Consider the following 16,149-nt stretch of genomic DNA (forward strand, 5'->3'; position numbering starts at 1 on the left):
CAGTAATTACAGAAAAAACACTGTATCTGGTACAAGTTTAATACCTGCTTCATGTATGCATAGCACATGGTCTCTGCAACCCGCTTCCCTTCATCATAGCAGGCTCTTGGACCTATTGGATTCACATGCCCCCAGTAATCCTCATTTTGAGGGTGAACTTCAGGATCTGCGGGGAAAAAAAAAAAACACCTTAGATTATGGTATATCAAAAGATGACTATATGTGTGATGAAACTTTCAGGAGAGCATTTGTGTTATACAAGCCAGCACACCTTCTCTCTGAATACTGCACTTTAGAAAATCTTACGTTTTAACACAATTTCTTTAAAGTGCAATCACTGGAAACTGAAAACAGCAGTGGCAGATGAAAGACTAGTAAAATAACTGAGTACAAGCAAACAACAGCCAGCAACTGCTTTCCCTAAAAGAGTGTGTGAGCAGAGGGTTAAAGGCTCACGGGCATAAACACAACTTTTACCTAATGTGCTTCAGAGGAAATATTACAGGTTATGTAGGCAGCAGTTATGTAAGAGGCATTATAGGTTATGTAGGAAAGTAAAACGTACTCAAATTTCATAAAATAGGAAACAAGGAAAGAAAAATAGAGAAAATAGAGATGTACTGCGTTCCTTACTGAGGTAAGAGTGATGCACCACAAAATACTTACATTTCTTCTATTTTACCCTAAGCATTTTTACTAGCTATGACTGGGCATAATCAGGTTAGACAATCCTTTGGTTTGATCCAGCACAGAAGTTCTTGTTTATAAAAAACAAACAATCAAACAACAATCACCTAGGAACCTTACTAGTGTGTGCTTTATACGCTTGAAAAATTACAAACTATTGGTTAAATCTCCCTCTCTGTTGTCTTTAGAATGGTATAATTTCTACTGGGTTTGAAGTTTGCATTACTATAGAACTTCCTAGTGCTGAGAGCTAATTTTTTGAAACAACCTTGACAGTCAGTTCTGATTAAACCTTCCAGATTTTATGCTGTTCAGACACGATTATGAATGAATTTGTGCCATATGGCAGCCACACAACAATGGTAAATGCACAGAAGTTTTACATGATTATAAAAACTCACAACAATCCTAAAAAGGCCTGAAAAGATGCTGTGGGAAAGGAGATACTCCAGAAGGGAGATAGTTCAGTTGCAGAAGAGTCCTTGAGGCTATCATTTTTCTCTGTAGAGCATGAGCATAGATAATCTAAGGCTTGGGAGGCAATAGGAATGCTGCATATGCTCAGGCCACTTTGGCTGGCCAACCATCTTAGTGATCCCTTGCTTGGACATTTACTTTCCATCTTCTGAAGCTGCTCCACCAAAACTGTACACCTGGAGCTGTGTTCTTTGTCCTTCCTCACTTCTTGCTCACAAAGCTTTGTATCTTGTACCTTTGACCATTTTTGTTTACTTGTTTGTTCTTTTGAGCTGAGACTCAAATCTACTCCCACTGAGGAGGGTACTGTGCCTGTGTATCTGCACTAATCTTTCAACACTGCTGTTATCAATTACACAATAGTTCAGAGCAGAAGGAAGGTTCTCTAGCAGGCACAGGGTCTGGTACAGACTCTAGGAAGTACTAAAGATTCTTGCTGCATCCAGTCACCATTCTATCCATCATTCTTTCACTCCTTCACTTTTAACAGCAAGAGGAAGATGGAGAGCATTGCCAAATATCACATTTTAAGAGACACCTGAAGAACCTGCATGCACAACCAGTATTTTCTTAGCTTGGAGGTTACATCCTTTGTCTCTTAGACATCAGGGGAATTGCTAAATCTTAACAACACAATTCCTATGTGATGGGGAAAAGATATGTATATTTAATATTGAAATCTTTCTTCTCAGGTTTTCATTATGGCATCTGGACTATAGAGTACAACACTCAACTTCCCCCACAAGCCCTTTGGAAAAAGAGATATAAACCAGGACACGGGAAAGATACAGTCAACACTGCAAGTCTCCTGCCACCACTCTTGACTAGATACAAAAAAACTAGACATAAAGCAAGCACTGTAAATGCCCTTCTCACATTTTAAACTGTAAGAACATCTCCTAAAAAAGCAAGCTAAGACAGTGATGAATATCTATCATTCTGCTATCTGACAAAAGATGTAAATATCCTTTTACACAGTCATATCTGAAGAGCTCTAAATACTGTTTTATTCTTCTTACCTCCATAAACCTCTGATGTAGAGGCCAGCAGCAGCCGTGCTCCAACACGTTTAGCTAAACCTAGATTTTGGACAATGGAGAAAGAACATAATTAGAGCAACTGCAAGAATCCTTCACTCATGCTAGCTGCTTTAGTGTGATTCTGTTTTACGTGTTTTTAAAGACAATTTGATCTCTTTCTGTAGGCAAATTTAGTTGTAAATCACATCCATAGCTCCCACTTCAAAACTAGAAAAATTAAGAAATAGCAGAGGAGCACCTACATGGGACGTGTTTGCTTCTGAGACTAGCAGTTGCACTGAATCAAGATCCAAGAACTTAATCTATTACAATCTAAATAAAGCCCAGGGAAGCATTCCACTTAGGAAATCAGGATCTTGAAACAACATAGTATATTATGATTACCAAATCCTTCCTTACATAGATTAAAGACAAGCCATGTAAAGAAACTTACACAGAATAACATGTTATAGGACAAAAATCAATAATTTCTCCTTTATTAGGCCCTTTTAAACTGCTTGGATCATCCTACCCATAACTTGAGATTATTCTCCATTCCATTTCAATGGCTTTCTGTTCTTCAAGTTGGCATGGCAAATCAGACAAATTTCTCACCTCTGTCATTCTGGTACCTCAATAGCTTCTGAATCACTTGATTCTCTGAACTCTACTCTCTAGAGTATCACTCAAATAAGAAACTCAGCTATGCTAATGCCCAGGAGTTTTTCTGACTCAACAATTCTTAGGATCACTGACACTCAGATCAGCCTGCATCATACCAAATGGCAGAAAGATGGGAGGAAAAAGTAGTGAAGTCTTGAGGCCTTCTTTTCACTGACCCATTCCTAGCATCAAAACTAGCAGACAAAGCTGAAAACATGGCCTTGTAATTATCCAGCATGATGCTTGACATTAAACACTCTTTCAGAATTTGCTAGCAATCATGAACACACCTGTGCTATAAAAATCCCATGTTCTTAATTGTTCCTATTACTTCTGACATTACTGCACACTCCATAGCCAGCTTACAGGCACAAAGTTCTTGTCCTTTGACAGCCATGTTATTAGTGTTCATTTGCAGATATATTTAAAGGAAACCAAAAGTCTTCAAAGAGGGTAAAATTAACCCCAACCTTATTTTGCGTAAAGAAACAACTTTTTAAAATGTACAACTCATTTGCTTCATCCTCCCATCTCCACAGCAACTCTGTCAGGATTATATGATGTCTAACCAAGTAATAAAAAAACCTCCACTTACCCAGCATGTTTAATGTCCCAATAGTGTTGGTCTTCAATGTTTTTATAGGATTATACATGTAATTAGGAGGAGAAGCAGGAGATGCTAGATGGTAGATCTGGTCCACTACAGAAAAATGGAGGGGATAGCATCATTATTTTCCCACGTAAGATATTAAATGAGAAAACACTGAAGTCAAGAAATAAGTATTGCTTTGTGCAATTCCTAGCACTGGAATCCAGCACTTCCTGTATCACTACTTACAGATTATATGTACACAAACCCGTTGTGACTCTAAGAAAAACTTAATTTTTAGTAAAACAAAACCTAGAGGCATAATGTAATATATCAACACTGTTGACATGGATATAAATGTCTGTGTTGGTGTTCACACTTTTCCACTTATAAAAAATTTAGCTGAGAACTTCCAAAATTTTTAGAAGCTGCAAAAGTATTCGTAACATTCTGTTATCCTCAAGTTTTTAAGTGGCTACAAGTTTCAGAGTATTTTTCTAAAATACACTGTGAAGCAAAAATGATAGAAACATTTCTTCAATATGAGGAGAAACCTTCTGGGAAAAATAAATACTGTATTTTTATTTCTAGATCATCTGTCAATGAAACATTAATCAGCTTTGCATTATTTATATATTAAATATACATTTCAAGATACAAGCATGCAACTTTTGTCTTTTTTTCCCTGTTACTTTTGTCACATATATGCAATGCTTTGGATAATACAGTATTTTAGCTTTAATTAAAAAACAAACACACAAATCAAAACACAGTAAAGAGATTTTGACACACTCCTCCACTTCCTGTTGTGAAATACAATTAACCAAAGAACTAATTGAAATTCATTGTCTGAGGTGATTGAAGGTTGGAGGTATTAGAAACAAAAGACTGTTGGCAAAAAATTTGTTAAATTACAATAAAAACAAAGCAATGAAAACTGGATTCAGTGTCATAGGCAGTATCTGATATTCAAAAGCTCAACCTGCAAGCCTTTCATAACATGACTCTTGTAAATATATTAACGTCTTTCTGTCTTCTATGTAACTTGAATCACAGCAAGCCAGAACTATCTTAAAAAAAAAACCACTCTTGGATAAGCAACTGCAAAAGTAAAAATTAAACATAAGCTCAAATGAGATATTTAAGGAAGGACAAATCCCCTACACCAAGGTCATTCAAGAAAAGCAATCAAAAGTGAAGTAATAATTAGAATGGCCTGATAAAAGAAAGGGAAAATGACTCCTTTGTGTTTTAAAAGAAAAGTGAGGGTTTGGTTTTTTTTAAGAAGACTTGACATTGAAACCAGAAAGAAGCTGGAAAAGTCAAGGCTAGTTGCTGTTCTGACAGAAGAAAATACTGCACAGCATAAGGCTGTCCTCCCCTAGAACAGAACACTACTGGTCAAAAAAATGTTTTCTTTCAATTTCCTTAGGTGCCTTATCATTAAAAAGCAATAGAAAATCACAGCATTAAAAAATAATCTGTACTTTGACCACATGTTGATTTCTCATAGCCTTCTGTTGGGGGCTTTAACTTTCACAGTATCTGTGACATTATGAACTTTTTCCTCTAATAAATTACTTTTCCTACTTAAAACAGGTTAGAAGCACCCTTGACTATAAAAAAAAAAAAAAAAAAGACCCAAAAAAACCCAAACCCATAAACAAAACCAAAAAAGTTTTCCTTTTTCTCTATTTAAATACAACCATACTTAGTTAAACAGCACAAGCTGTATATGAGTTACATCTAGTAGGGAAAAAATAAAAAAATCAGAAATGGTTTGAATTGGAAGAGACCTTAAAGAGCACCTCAATCCCACCACACATTCCACTAGACAAGGCTGATCAAAGCCCCATCCAGCCTGGACTTGAACACTTTCAAGTGTTCATCAGGCATCCACAGCTTCTCTGGACAACCTGTTCTGGTGCCTCACCACCCTCACAGGAGTGCTTCTGTTTCCTACCTCTAATCTAGACCTTCTCACAGTTTAAAGCCATCTCCCCTTATCATATCACAATATGAAAAAATAAAATATCAACTATGAAGTTATCACCTGCTTTTAACTAGCTGAGAACACTGAAATATTAGAGGAATGTGCCTCCTGTTGAAGACTTCCTTCCCATTCTCAAACGTCATCTGACAAAGCAAATATGCAAACCTTCGCTTTCAGACCTCTAATATAGTTTAGAAAAAGCAGACTAGTAGGGCAAGAGCACAAATAAGTGGCTTGAATTATCCATGTGAAAGTCACCCCTTATTCTTCAACAGCCTATTAAGCAATGAAAAAATGAAAAGTAGGTAAGCCTTCAAAGAACAAGTATCTCCTTCACAGTAAAAAATAACATGCTTTTTAAGATAAGCACATGTTCTGGTAATAACACTTTAAAAATACCAGCAATATTAGCATGGTAAAATATTCAACCTACTTTCTTTCTGAATCCCTAATGAAGTGTGCTTGTATATAAATCAAGTTTTTCTAGATTAACTGTTGTGTCTATTGTCTACTGGGCAAGCTCAGCTCCTGATTTTTATGTAACACAGCTTGGATAAGCACACACACTGGTTCATCTGGGGGAAGCTTTTCAAAGTTCACCACATACTGCAGCCCTTCATTATCACTGCAACACAAGAAATCACCAAAATAATTTTATTCACTGATTAAACTCACAATGTCAAGTGACCAAAATAAGGAGAAATTATTTCAAGCCATACCTCACCCCAGAGAACAATTAACTATCAACATAAACATAAGATGAGCTCCTAAGGCAAACTTAATGACTGTTACTGCAAGTTTTACTGTCTTGACAGAGTAATGATATTTGACAGTATGCTCATGCAGATGCCACAAAATATATTTGCTTTTATGTTGCCATTCTCTCTTTGGTCTACAGCTGTTTATCTCTACAGAGCAGGGATGAATTGCTGCCTAGAAGATGTCAAAACAGCCCAGAAAGGTAAAGAGAGACGGTTTTGGCAGATGTGTAATGTTGAATATTTATTCTCACATAAAAAGGTGCAGAGAAGTAAAATTTCATGAAGCAGGTTCTCTGCTATTTGTTGTTGAATGATCAGGAAACAGTACATGCAACCCCTATCAACTCTGGTGCAGCATCAAGAGTTTGTCACAAAAGGCACCTGTAATAGCAATACAAACAGCATCCAAAGATGACCTGATGCAGTGAGAGCTGGCAGAACAAAGCTCCCAGCTCAGGCTCAATTCCAAGCCCTGCCTGCATTGCTAATCCAAATGAAACTTGCAGGAGTTTCTTCTGCAACACAAAGCTTGTTAATTGTTCTGCATGATGAAGTGAGACATGGAATAACTACTCCTTACTTTGGTCACTGTGACACTGTAAACTTAAGCAGTGAATAAAGCTGGAATCAATTTTTGTGCTGGGGAAATGATGGAAAAATGTAGCATGGGGTAAATTTTAACTGGATTACTGAACTTCAACACACTTTCTACAGATGAATTTTGAACATGAATAAAATACATAACTGTCCCAAGTTTTGCTTTAAAGCATCCTCTTCCCACAGCATGCTACTGTCATAAAACCAAAGAGAAGGGGTAGACTGGAAGCTGGGATAAGGAATGCTCTGTAAAGATGCTGACTGATGCTTGCAAGCAGCAAGCACAACACAAACACAGTGGTGCAGGAAAATTAACAAAGTAATTGCTGAGGTCACCTACAGCCAACTCAAAGCTGAAGTCTGACCTGAGTTTTATGCTGTTTTTTTCTACCTATTTCTTCATAACCCTTTCTAAATTAGTATTGACAAGCTCTGGTGGGATTTTGGAAAGAGAAAAAAACTTCAAAAACATTTTGGTCTGTTAGTAATTTACTGCCCAATCCTAACCTGTCAAAGCAGAAATGAAATCTTCCTCCCCTCCTTTCACTTTGTTTTGTGGTTTCTTTGTTGTTTTTTTTTTTCCAATACTGCTAATTTTTGACACACAGCAACTCATATAGGAATGGTTCCTTTAATGGCATGTGGTAATTCAGATACAGAAGATCAAAAATTACCATTCCTTTTGCTTCACAAGGATACAGCTAGGCTTGTGATCATCCAAGTGGTCATATAACTTAGCTATAAAGAAATGCATGTAAAATACAAAACCTCAAAAACTCCTTATATTATTCAAGTTTACTTACTTATTTTTAAACAATAAACTAAGTGTGAAGAACAGTGCAAAATAAAGATGGAAAGCAAGACAGCAAGCAAGAAAGCACTCTCCTTACTTTAGTCCTTCATTCTTCCTTTGTTTCCCAGCTAGCAATTGTTTTAAATGAAACAAAGAAGGAGCTGGGGGGAAAAAAACAGGTTTTCCTTGCCAGATGTATAGTCTTGCCCTTCTTATTTGCTTCAATGTACTTTCCCCCCATGCATAAAGGCAAAAATTGATCCCTATAGGCTCAGCAAGAGCAGAATTAGCAGAGAGATGGAAGATGGGGAATTTGTCAAGTGTCAGATGGCCATCTTCTGGATCAGGACAGGCAACCAGGCAGCTACAGGAGACCTCTGCCTCTTGCCTGGGAAGGACTCTTTAGTATATCAAGTCTCAGACCAATGAAAATATCACCATTTTTCCCAAACATTTGGAGAATGCTGGACATTTCAGTAAGGTGAAAAGTTTCTACCACAAACTTTCCATATTTGATCCATCAATCTGACAATGTTGAAATAAGAATAATTGCTTCTCATTCCACCCTCCCTCTATTAACTGACAGATCTGAAAAATATCTCCTTTTTCTTTTTCTCTCTCAGAATTTCAGCAGACTGGCTGGACAAAGCCATCCACCCAGCTTGGCTGACAACCTTGTGCATTGTAGCACAAAGTTAACAGTTATTTAAGATGGCAGGAAACTTAACTCTGTTCCAGCCAGAGCTGAGGAAAGCTCTCCAAACTAACAGCTTTTCAAAGGATTAACTGTTTTGTGCCTGGGACAGTATCTACAGAAGGACAGAAAGAAATATATCTAGTAATTGACCTCCACAACTCTTTCTTGCTACATGAGGTAAAGAAGATTTACAACACTTAAAACAAAGCCTTGAGCTGGCTTTGCAATAAAGTCATGGAGCAGTTATTTGAAAATAACCATGTGAACAGTTGTGCAAAGTGTTATGTTAAGGACCACAACAGAATAACAAATGATATCAATAAAATTCTGTAACTTTTATGTGTAGCTCACATGGGAGACTAGAACTTTGCTAACTATGAATGCAGCAGCAAGAAGTTTAGCAAGCACAGGATCGTAGACAACTGATAAAGACAAATTAAACAAATTTGTTATGTTACAATTTCTTTGGAAAAAAAGGCTAAAAAATCAAATTCATTTCAAAATAGCACAGACACAGAAGCTGGCATAAACATTCAAGTCAGGTACACAAGGTACACTGTGGCAAATATAGAAGTCTGTGCTCAACATAAGGTTTAAGCAACATATTGCAAGATAAACAGCAACTAATGTTTGCCAATTATGCCCTTCTCTATGTGAAAAGCTAAAAAAAACCCCTAAAATTTAGCATACATGGAATCTGCAATATCTAGATTTGGACAGAAACATTCAATACTGTGTTTTCCTTAATGCTAAACAAGAATGATCAGTAAAACCACTTGTCCTAGGGTGACTAGGACAAAATATTCCATAAAACTCCAAAATACTGTCATTAACTACTTTCCTTCATATCATCTTGATTTTCTAGCCCTAATACTTCATATGTTCTCCATGCTTCCTAAGTGAATGATAAGGGAGAAATCTACTGCCTTCCCTACGACAGGAAATGACCTACATCTTCAATTTCTGCCTTCCACATGTGTCACGGTCCAGAAAGGACTAAACGGGTCACTAACTCCACTAAGCACCTGCATCCATCACTGCATCTGCTAGTCAGGAAGCACTGAGCAGAAAAGCTTTGATCAGAAGCATACAAATAGGTTTCTACAGCTTGAATGTATGGACTTTTCTTGTAAAAAAAAAAAACAACAGCTACGCTGATTTCATTACTGGAGGTCAGACCAGAGAAGCTGACACAGTGAAGTGAGACATTTCTATTGCCCAGAACTAAAAAGGACAAATACTAGTTCATTTACCTGATGCTAAACATGCTGTTTGTAATGTCAGGCAAACTGGAATAACTTTATAAAGATTTATCATATTGCTCATACTGGAGCAGTTTTGGAGAGCCTCACACCAGACCAAGATCAAGGCACCACTGCACTTGGCTCTGAACAAACAAAATAAAGTAGCATTTGTTACCCTCTGCCTTGCTATAGACTTTCCTGACCAAACAATTTAAAACCAGCAAGCGGAACATGTTAAGCACAGAGAACAAAGATTAGGAAGGGAAAAATCTGGGAAGTATGGAAGCCAAAGAAAAAACAAAAAAAGTGCCATGTATTAAAGATATCCTTTGTGTTTGTATTTGTATGTGTTTTCAATTACCTGTGAGAGGACCTGAAGACTGAACAATTCCGGGATACTGTAGAACACTGTTTAGTAAAATGCTACCGTCCTGACATGTGGAAGGTTGTTACTCCCAAGAAGGCTATAGACTATTCTTTTGAAAGCTATAGACTATTCTTTTGAAGGCTATAGACTACTCTTTTGACCAATTTTGTGAGACTGTTGGTCTTAGCCTTAAAAATCAACTCTCAGGCCTATAAGCCAGCAAAGTCCTTAAAAATAAAAGTTTTTTTTTAGTCCAAGTCAAGCAAATGATTTATTAAAATTCTATAAATACTGTTACTTTACCTACCTATGCACATGTAACTAGCAACTACAACACCTCCTGCAAACTCTGAAAGACAATATCCTTGCCACTATGTGTATCATGTGCTAACACACTCTCTCTCAACATGCAAAATTTTTTAAACATTTTCAGTGAGAGTCAAAAGAGCCCAAACTACCTTTGTGTTCACAACAGTCACAGAAATTAGAGCCAACACTTAAGAAATGTTTTTCCAGAAACTGGACTGCTGGCATGAGGAATTTAAACAGAACAACAAACCAACAGCAAAACTGAACACCTTTATTTAACTGAAGATCAGTTAATCTCAGAACATAAGCCATGAAACAGTTGATCATTACCTACCACTTACACTGCACTTCTCTCTCATTTCATTTTATATTACTAAAGTAATGCACACGTACTTATTTTAAATAAAAGGTTTTGAGCATCAGAATGGACCAACTCCTCACTGCTCTGCCCAAAAAGAGTTTGGGCAGCAATTTCAGCTGCCACAGACTGCAATTTTAGAAGTATCATACAGCATTTTTCAAAACATACTGTGCACCTTTGATTAGGGGAGTGAAATCAGTTCAACTGACTCAACTGTTTCCACTGTTGACTGTAAATCTGTGGCATTTTCAGGCCTATTTTTATTTCCAATTTGTGAAAGGTGTAGTAAAAGCAAACCGAAACAACACTACCAAGCAACCAAAAAGAAATACAAGGCTAAAGTGTGTTCCTGTGAACCGTGCAGCAGTTCAGCTGAGGACATTTTTCAGATAGAGCAGATAGCTGGGTTTAAAGGAAGTGTGCACCTATCACTTTCCAGAAGATTGTTTTAAGGCTTCCAAAACTTGCTGAGGAAGCAGGAAGAAGAAACACCAGTGGGAGAAGGATATGGTCTAAGTATAAGCGTCTGATGTTTTTTTCAGATTTATTCAACAGCTGAGTGTGCCTAAGGGCAGTTGAAAGCCAGACATCAAGACTGAGAACTGAGAGGCATTTTTTCCTTCTTAAGGGTCCAGTTTGTGAAATGATCATGTGCCTTCTTATGACAGCACCTTGAAAGTGGCTTGGTTTTTCATGTGTGTAGTTTTGGGGATTTTTTTCAGGTATATGGGCTGCGTATTTTTGGCTGTTTTTAGGGGGGGTTCTTTTTTGTTTGTTTTGTTGTGGCTTTGTTTTTTTTTTTTTTCTTTTTTAAAACACATACATTTAAGTATAACAATATTTCACAATAGAAATAGAGACTTGGGTGGCTTGAAGTGAAAGGTGAGTATAAACAAAACAGCACTAATGCTTATGTCACTATGGAAACCAAGTACATTACTAATAACATACATTTATTTAATACAGAATTTCCTTTGGCATTTTCTAATGCAGTTTATCTATTACCCTAAATTGGGGTACATCACAGCAACACCAGATAAAGCATTAATTCTCATTTGTTTTCCAATTAACATCTGTGAGTCCTTACAATATGGTTTGTAGGAACATGAGCTACAGTGCTCTCAAGTGACTGTCTTGGGGCACTTGTAACGTTCATGAATGCAGAAAATGAGGCAGAATATAAGTAAAGGTGTATTTCTATTTTTTTTCTCTGATACTATAAAAAAGAGTGTTAAGAGATTTTCTTTCCAGACTAGCCTTCAGAAAAAAAACCCTCTGTCTTCCTGTACCAAAAAAGTGCCTATTTAATAGTGTATTTAAGCTGTATGTGAGGGATCAGGCTGAAATGAAAATATCTTTAAAAACACAGAACTGAACTATAATAGGAAAAATGGGTTAATATAGCTATTTCCAACTTTTTTTTTTACTATTTTTTATCTTTCAAGATTCCTGAACTACTTTCATTCCACTAAAGAACTCAAAACCCTTTTTCTTCTGCTTGAAAAAAACAAAAGTGAAAACTTGAGCATCTCCTATTGACATTTCCAAATGCTAAAGCAAATAAAATCCTAGTAGAGGAGAAAGACATTCACCACTAGAGATAACTACAGCTGTCACAAGGCTAAAAAATAAAATGTGTGTTTATGTGATTTATTATTGTCTCTGGCCAACCTAGATGAAGATCCAAGAATGCTGAGTCCCACTTGGTGTCATGGTTCAAAGATAATGACGCAGCCAAGGCAGATTGTGCGTAGGCACCACTGTGAAGCTGAAAGCTCCCCATCTTGAGACTAAATTCACTTTTCCACATCCAAAGAGAAAGCACTGCTCTTTCTAGACCAAAAATGAGGTCTCTCTCAGAAATAAAGCACTGATTATCCTCTCTGGAACTGAGCTGTCAAACAACCTTATGTAACCTGGTTTAAACAGGACTGCCAATGCAGAGAAATTCTTTAGACACAAACCTACTTTTTATCATGACTGCACAGTCATTCCAACTTCTATTTACAAGTAAAAAGGAGAAACTGGGAGTAAGAAAAGAAGTATTTCACCTATATGCCAACTTGCTGATCTGTTAAAAAACTGTCTCGCCATTGCCTCATTGGACTAGAAACTCTACAATGAAATGAAATTTTACCGTGTTCTTAGAGTATGAAAGTTAATTTTATTTTAACACTTAGCCATGCCAGCCTCAATTTACACTGCTGGAAGATGAAAAGGCATTCAATAAACTACCCACTGAATAAAATATAATAATTAGCTGTCAGGACTAAATAGGGAATTGGTGTCTTAATTACAAAGACATAGGAAAGGTAGCTGAAGGAATTCCCTTTCATTAGTGCCTAGTTAGCTGGGCAACAATATAGCAATGATGATAATTCTCTGAGAAAGTCTCAAATGTAATCAGTCAGAAAGCAGGAAAAGAATGGAAAAGATTAGAAAAGCTGACAAATTGATCTGGCTGAGGTATGAGCTACCAGCACCTGGAGTCAGTTAATAAGATCCTTGTTCCATTATCCTGTCAGTGGAAGAAGTTTGAAATAACTTCTAAATAACAGGCAGTAACTGAAGCAGTGCATTGTCAGAACAGAGCAGGAGCATGTGTTTTTGCAGGACTGTTTCAGTAGTGTTGCCAGGAATTCATCAGAAGCAATAACACAAGAGATGAAATTACTAGAGATGTTTCCTGTGAAATTCCATCCACTAGAATCCGTCAGGAATTAAAAAAACCAAAACCACTCAGTTGTTTTTTTTTTCTTAAAATGAACAAGTACATTGCTACAGAGTTTTAAAAGGATGGAGCACACCCACCAGATCTGCAGTGTAATTTGAGCAATGCTTTCACTGACTCATTATATGGTTAGATACTCCCATAGAAGTCTATAAATGCATGTCTCTCTCCAATATAGCCATGCTAATGGTGCCTTAAAATCTGACTATTTAATAGTTGAACTACTACTTTGAAGCAGGACACACTTTTGTTTGTTTGCTTCTTTCTTTAAAATTGGTGTATTTTTATTTCTTTTTTTCTGTTGAAAATTAGGAAAATTCAGTGCTGCTGTTTTCCAACTCTTCAGGTTGTAGAATGCCTGTACCTAAAGAGGGAGCAATGTTTTCTACAGAAGACACTGAAGACAAATAAGGAAAGTTAATTTCATCTGAACTGACCATACACAGTTGCAGGATGCATGTCTAGTGTAGCTGCAGCCCTCAAATACACTTCAGTTCATGAAATATCTGGACCACACATTCTGTGTGTGTAAACCTGTGCAGGCACATAGGAAAGTGGGACAATGGATGGGACAGACAGACTGACCCCTGCCATCTTGTCTTCTCACAAAATCAGACATATCAGGATGTTTTTAAGGTCTCTTTCCTCCTGTCCACTCAGAAAAGAAGAACTGATTTCAGACAAAAGTGCTCTGAACCTTACTCCGTACTGGTCACGGAAAACAGGCTAATAATAAACAAAGCATACAGAAACCACATAGATCAACCCAGAACTCAACACAAGTTTCATTTCTACACAGATGCACACACTTAGAAGGGAAAGGCACAAAAAAATGCACATACCAAAGCAGAGACTACCTACCTTCAATGTACAGGGGCTCAACGACATCATGATTTATCAGTTCGAAGTTCTCATGACCAATCCAGTGCTCCACATTTCTTTTCCTGCCCGTAAAGAAGTTGTCCACAACTGTAACCTCATGGCCATCCATCATTAGTTTGTCAGTAAGATGAGAACCCACAAACCCTGCTCCTCCAGTTATCTGCGTTAGGACAGTTGGTATAAATTTCTTTTTCTTTTTACAGAAACACTAGACAAAGTCTACAAACATGAAGACAGAACAGTAGGTTTCAGATCTTTGCTTACTCCAGGGGAAACAACTCCATTTCCATGTATTTTTTCCAAGATTTACAGATTTTAAAATTTTGAGAGATATACTTGACATGTTTCATCACTGTCAGGCTAGAAGGTTAGCTATCTATTCATATCAACAAAAACTCTTTTTCAGATTATTTTCCTTTATTTACTTCAAATTGGATTGTGCTCTTTTTTGTGACAGCCAAGTCTAAAAATATGCAGAAAGGTATTAGAAGAAATTTCTGCAAATCCCATTTCTCAGAGGAAAAAAAAAGGTATGACAGAATGCCAGGTTATTTTCACATCAGATTTATCAGACACGTCAAGTCCAGCTTCTGGCTGGTTTACATGGAAGACATGCTGGGTGTTCTAAGTAAGTACTGTAATTTTTCACCCAGAAAGGAGGAAGGGAATTCTCTGAAGAACTTTCATTTGAAATATCTCCTAAAACCAAAATAATAATAATTCTTTCTGTGTCGTAACACATCCACAGCTCACATCATCCTGGTCTGAGGAGGTCAGTCAGTTGGATTAGATGATCTCTGCATGTCCCTTACAACTGAAAAAACTCTATTCTACATCATTATCTCTGACATGCAGCATTTGCCTGTCTTGAAACTCTGATGTTCCGCTGCAAAGAAACAAGCAGAAATAAAATATTTAAAACTCTGGACTCCTGTTTCATTGAAGAAACAAGCTAATTAATTTTTCCCTTTTTACACCACAGACTTCAACAGTAAACAAGCAAAAAAAAAAATCACTTATTTAGTACTGAATCAGTCAGCACAATAAGTAGAACTGCAAGTCGTGTGACACACCCAGACCCACCTACAGAAGCAATTATTTTCTCTGCATTTCATAAACTGTTTTCAAGAATCAAGACATGACAGATCACAAAACTCGAAAAGCAGAATTGTAAAAGACCTGTGTGGTATCAGCTACAAAAGATATCTGCATGGTCAAATTCACATTTTCAAAGTGATTCAGCTATTGATGTCCATTCTGCAGCTGTAGAGACAACTAACTAAACAATGAAAGGACAAAATGGAATCAAGCAGGAATCTAATGAATGGATAGTGTACTGAAATGACAAAGTGCTGTGTGGAAAAGGATGAGATGCCTGAAGGTCTTTTCCTTTGGGTTAGTCAAAGACTAAACATTTACCCTGTCCACAACCCTGCCATCCACTGCTTTAAAAAAGCAAGATTAGCAGATTTTTTTTTAAACTAGAAAAACCTCCAAAGATTGAAAAGTGGAAAAACCATACAGAAATTACATGTTTTCTTTTGCAAAAACTTGCATGTCCACTTCTTGTATTCTCATCCTTCCTTTTCTTATTAAAAACTCAGGGGCAGCAGTGTGTCAAACCAATTGTAAATGGCAGTTAATGAAAGAATCATTTAGTTGGTTTATTTAGCATTCTTCTGAGTTTGTCAGGGCTTTCTTGTGGCAGATTCAACATCTTATTCAGTTCCCTGACAAACCTGAAGAAGAAACAGGATTTAGCAGAAATTCCCTCTGGAATTAAAGAAAGAATCTCAAGGCTCATCTTATGCTGCAAGAGAGAGGAGGGAAGAGCAGGTTTCTTGCAGAATGCTGAGAATGAGGACAGAAGACCAGTAACTGAGGGAGAACAGCCCTTTGCCATGTGTCACCACTTACCAGAGGAAAAAATCCAAACCCATGCATGGCAAACCTAATGCCATGAGTTGCAAATATCCTGA

The 16,149-nt window shown here is 37.0% G+C and overlaps 1 protein-coding gene across 2 annotated transcripts in view; it reads right to left on the bottom strand.

Moving 5' to 3' along the window:
* UXS1 (UDP-glucuronate decarboxylase 1) overlaps positions 1-16,149 on the bottom strand; it is a 55,899-nt gene that overhangs the window by 16,259 nt on the left and 23,491 nt on the right. The window contains exons 6-9 of one of the 2 annotated variants that reach the window (XM_059466711.1): positions 14,150-14,330; positions 3,442-3,546; positions 2,184-2,243; positions 45-166 (exon numbers count right to left, since the gene is read on the bottom strand). In XM_059466711.1, coding sequence (XP_059322694.1) covers positions 45-166; positions 2,184-2,243; positions 3,442-3,546; positions 14,150-14,330 — 468 coding nt within the window. The remainder of the gene's footprint in view (positions 1-44; positions 167-2,183; positions 2,244-3,441; positions 3,547-14,149; positions 14,331-16,149) is intronic. The other variant, XM_059466712.1, reaches the window with a different exon arrangement.

This window comes from Ammospiza nelsoni, chromosome 2 (assembly GCF_027579445.1).
Source record: "Ammospiza nelsoni isolate bAmmNel1 chromosome 2, bAmmNel1.pri, whole genome shotgun sequence".
NCBI lineage: Eukaryota > Metazoa > Chordata > Aves > Passeriformes > Passerellidae > Ammospiza > Ammospiza nelsoni.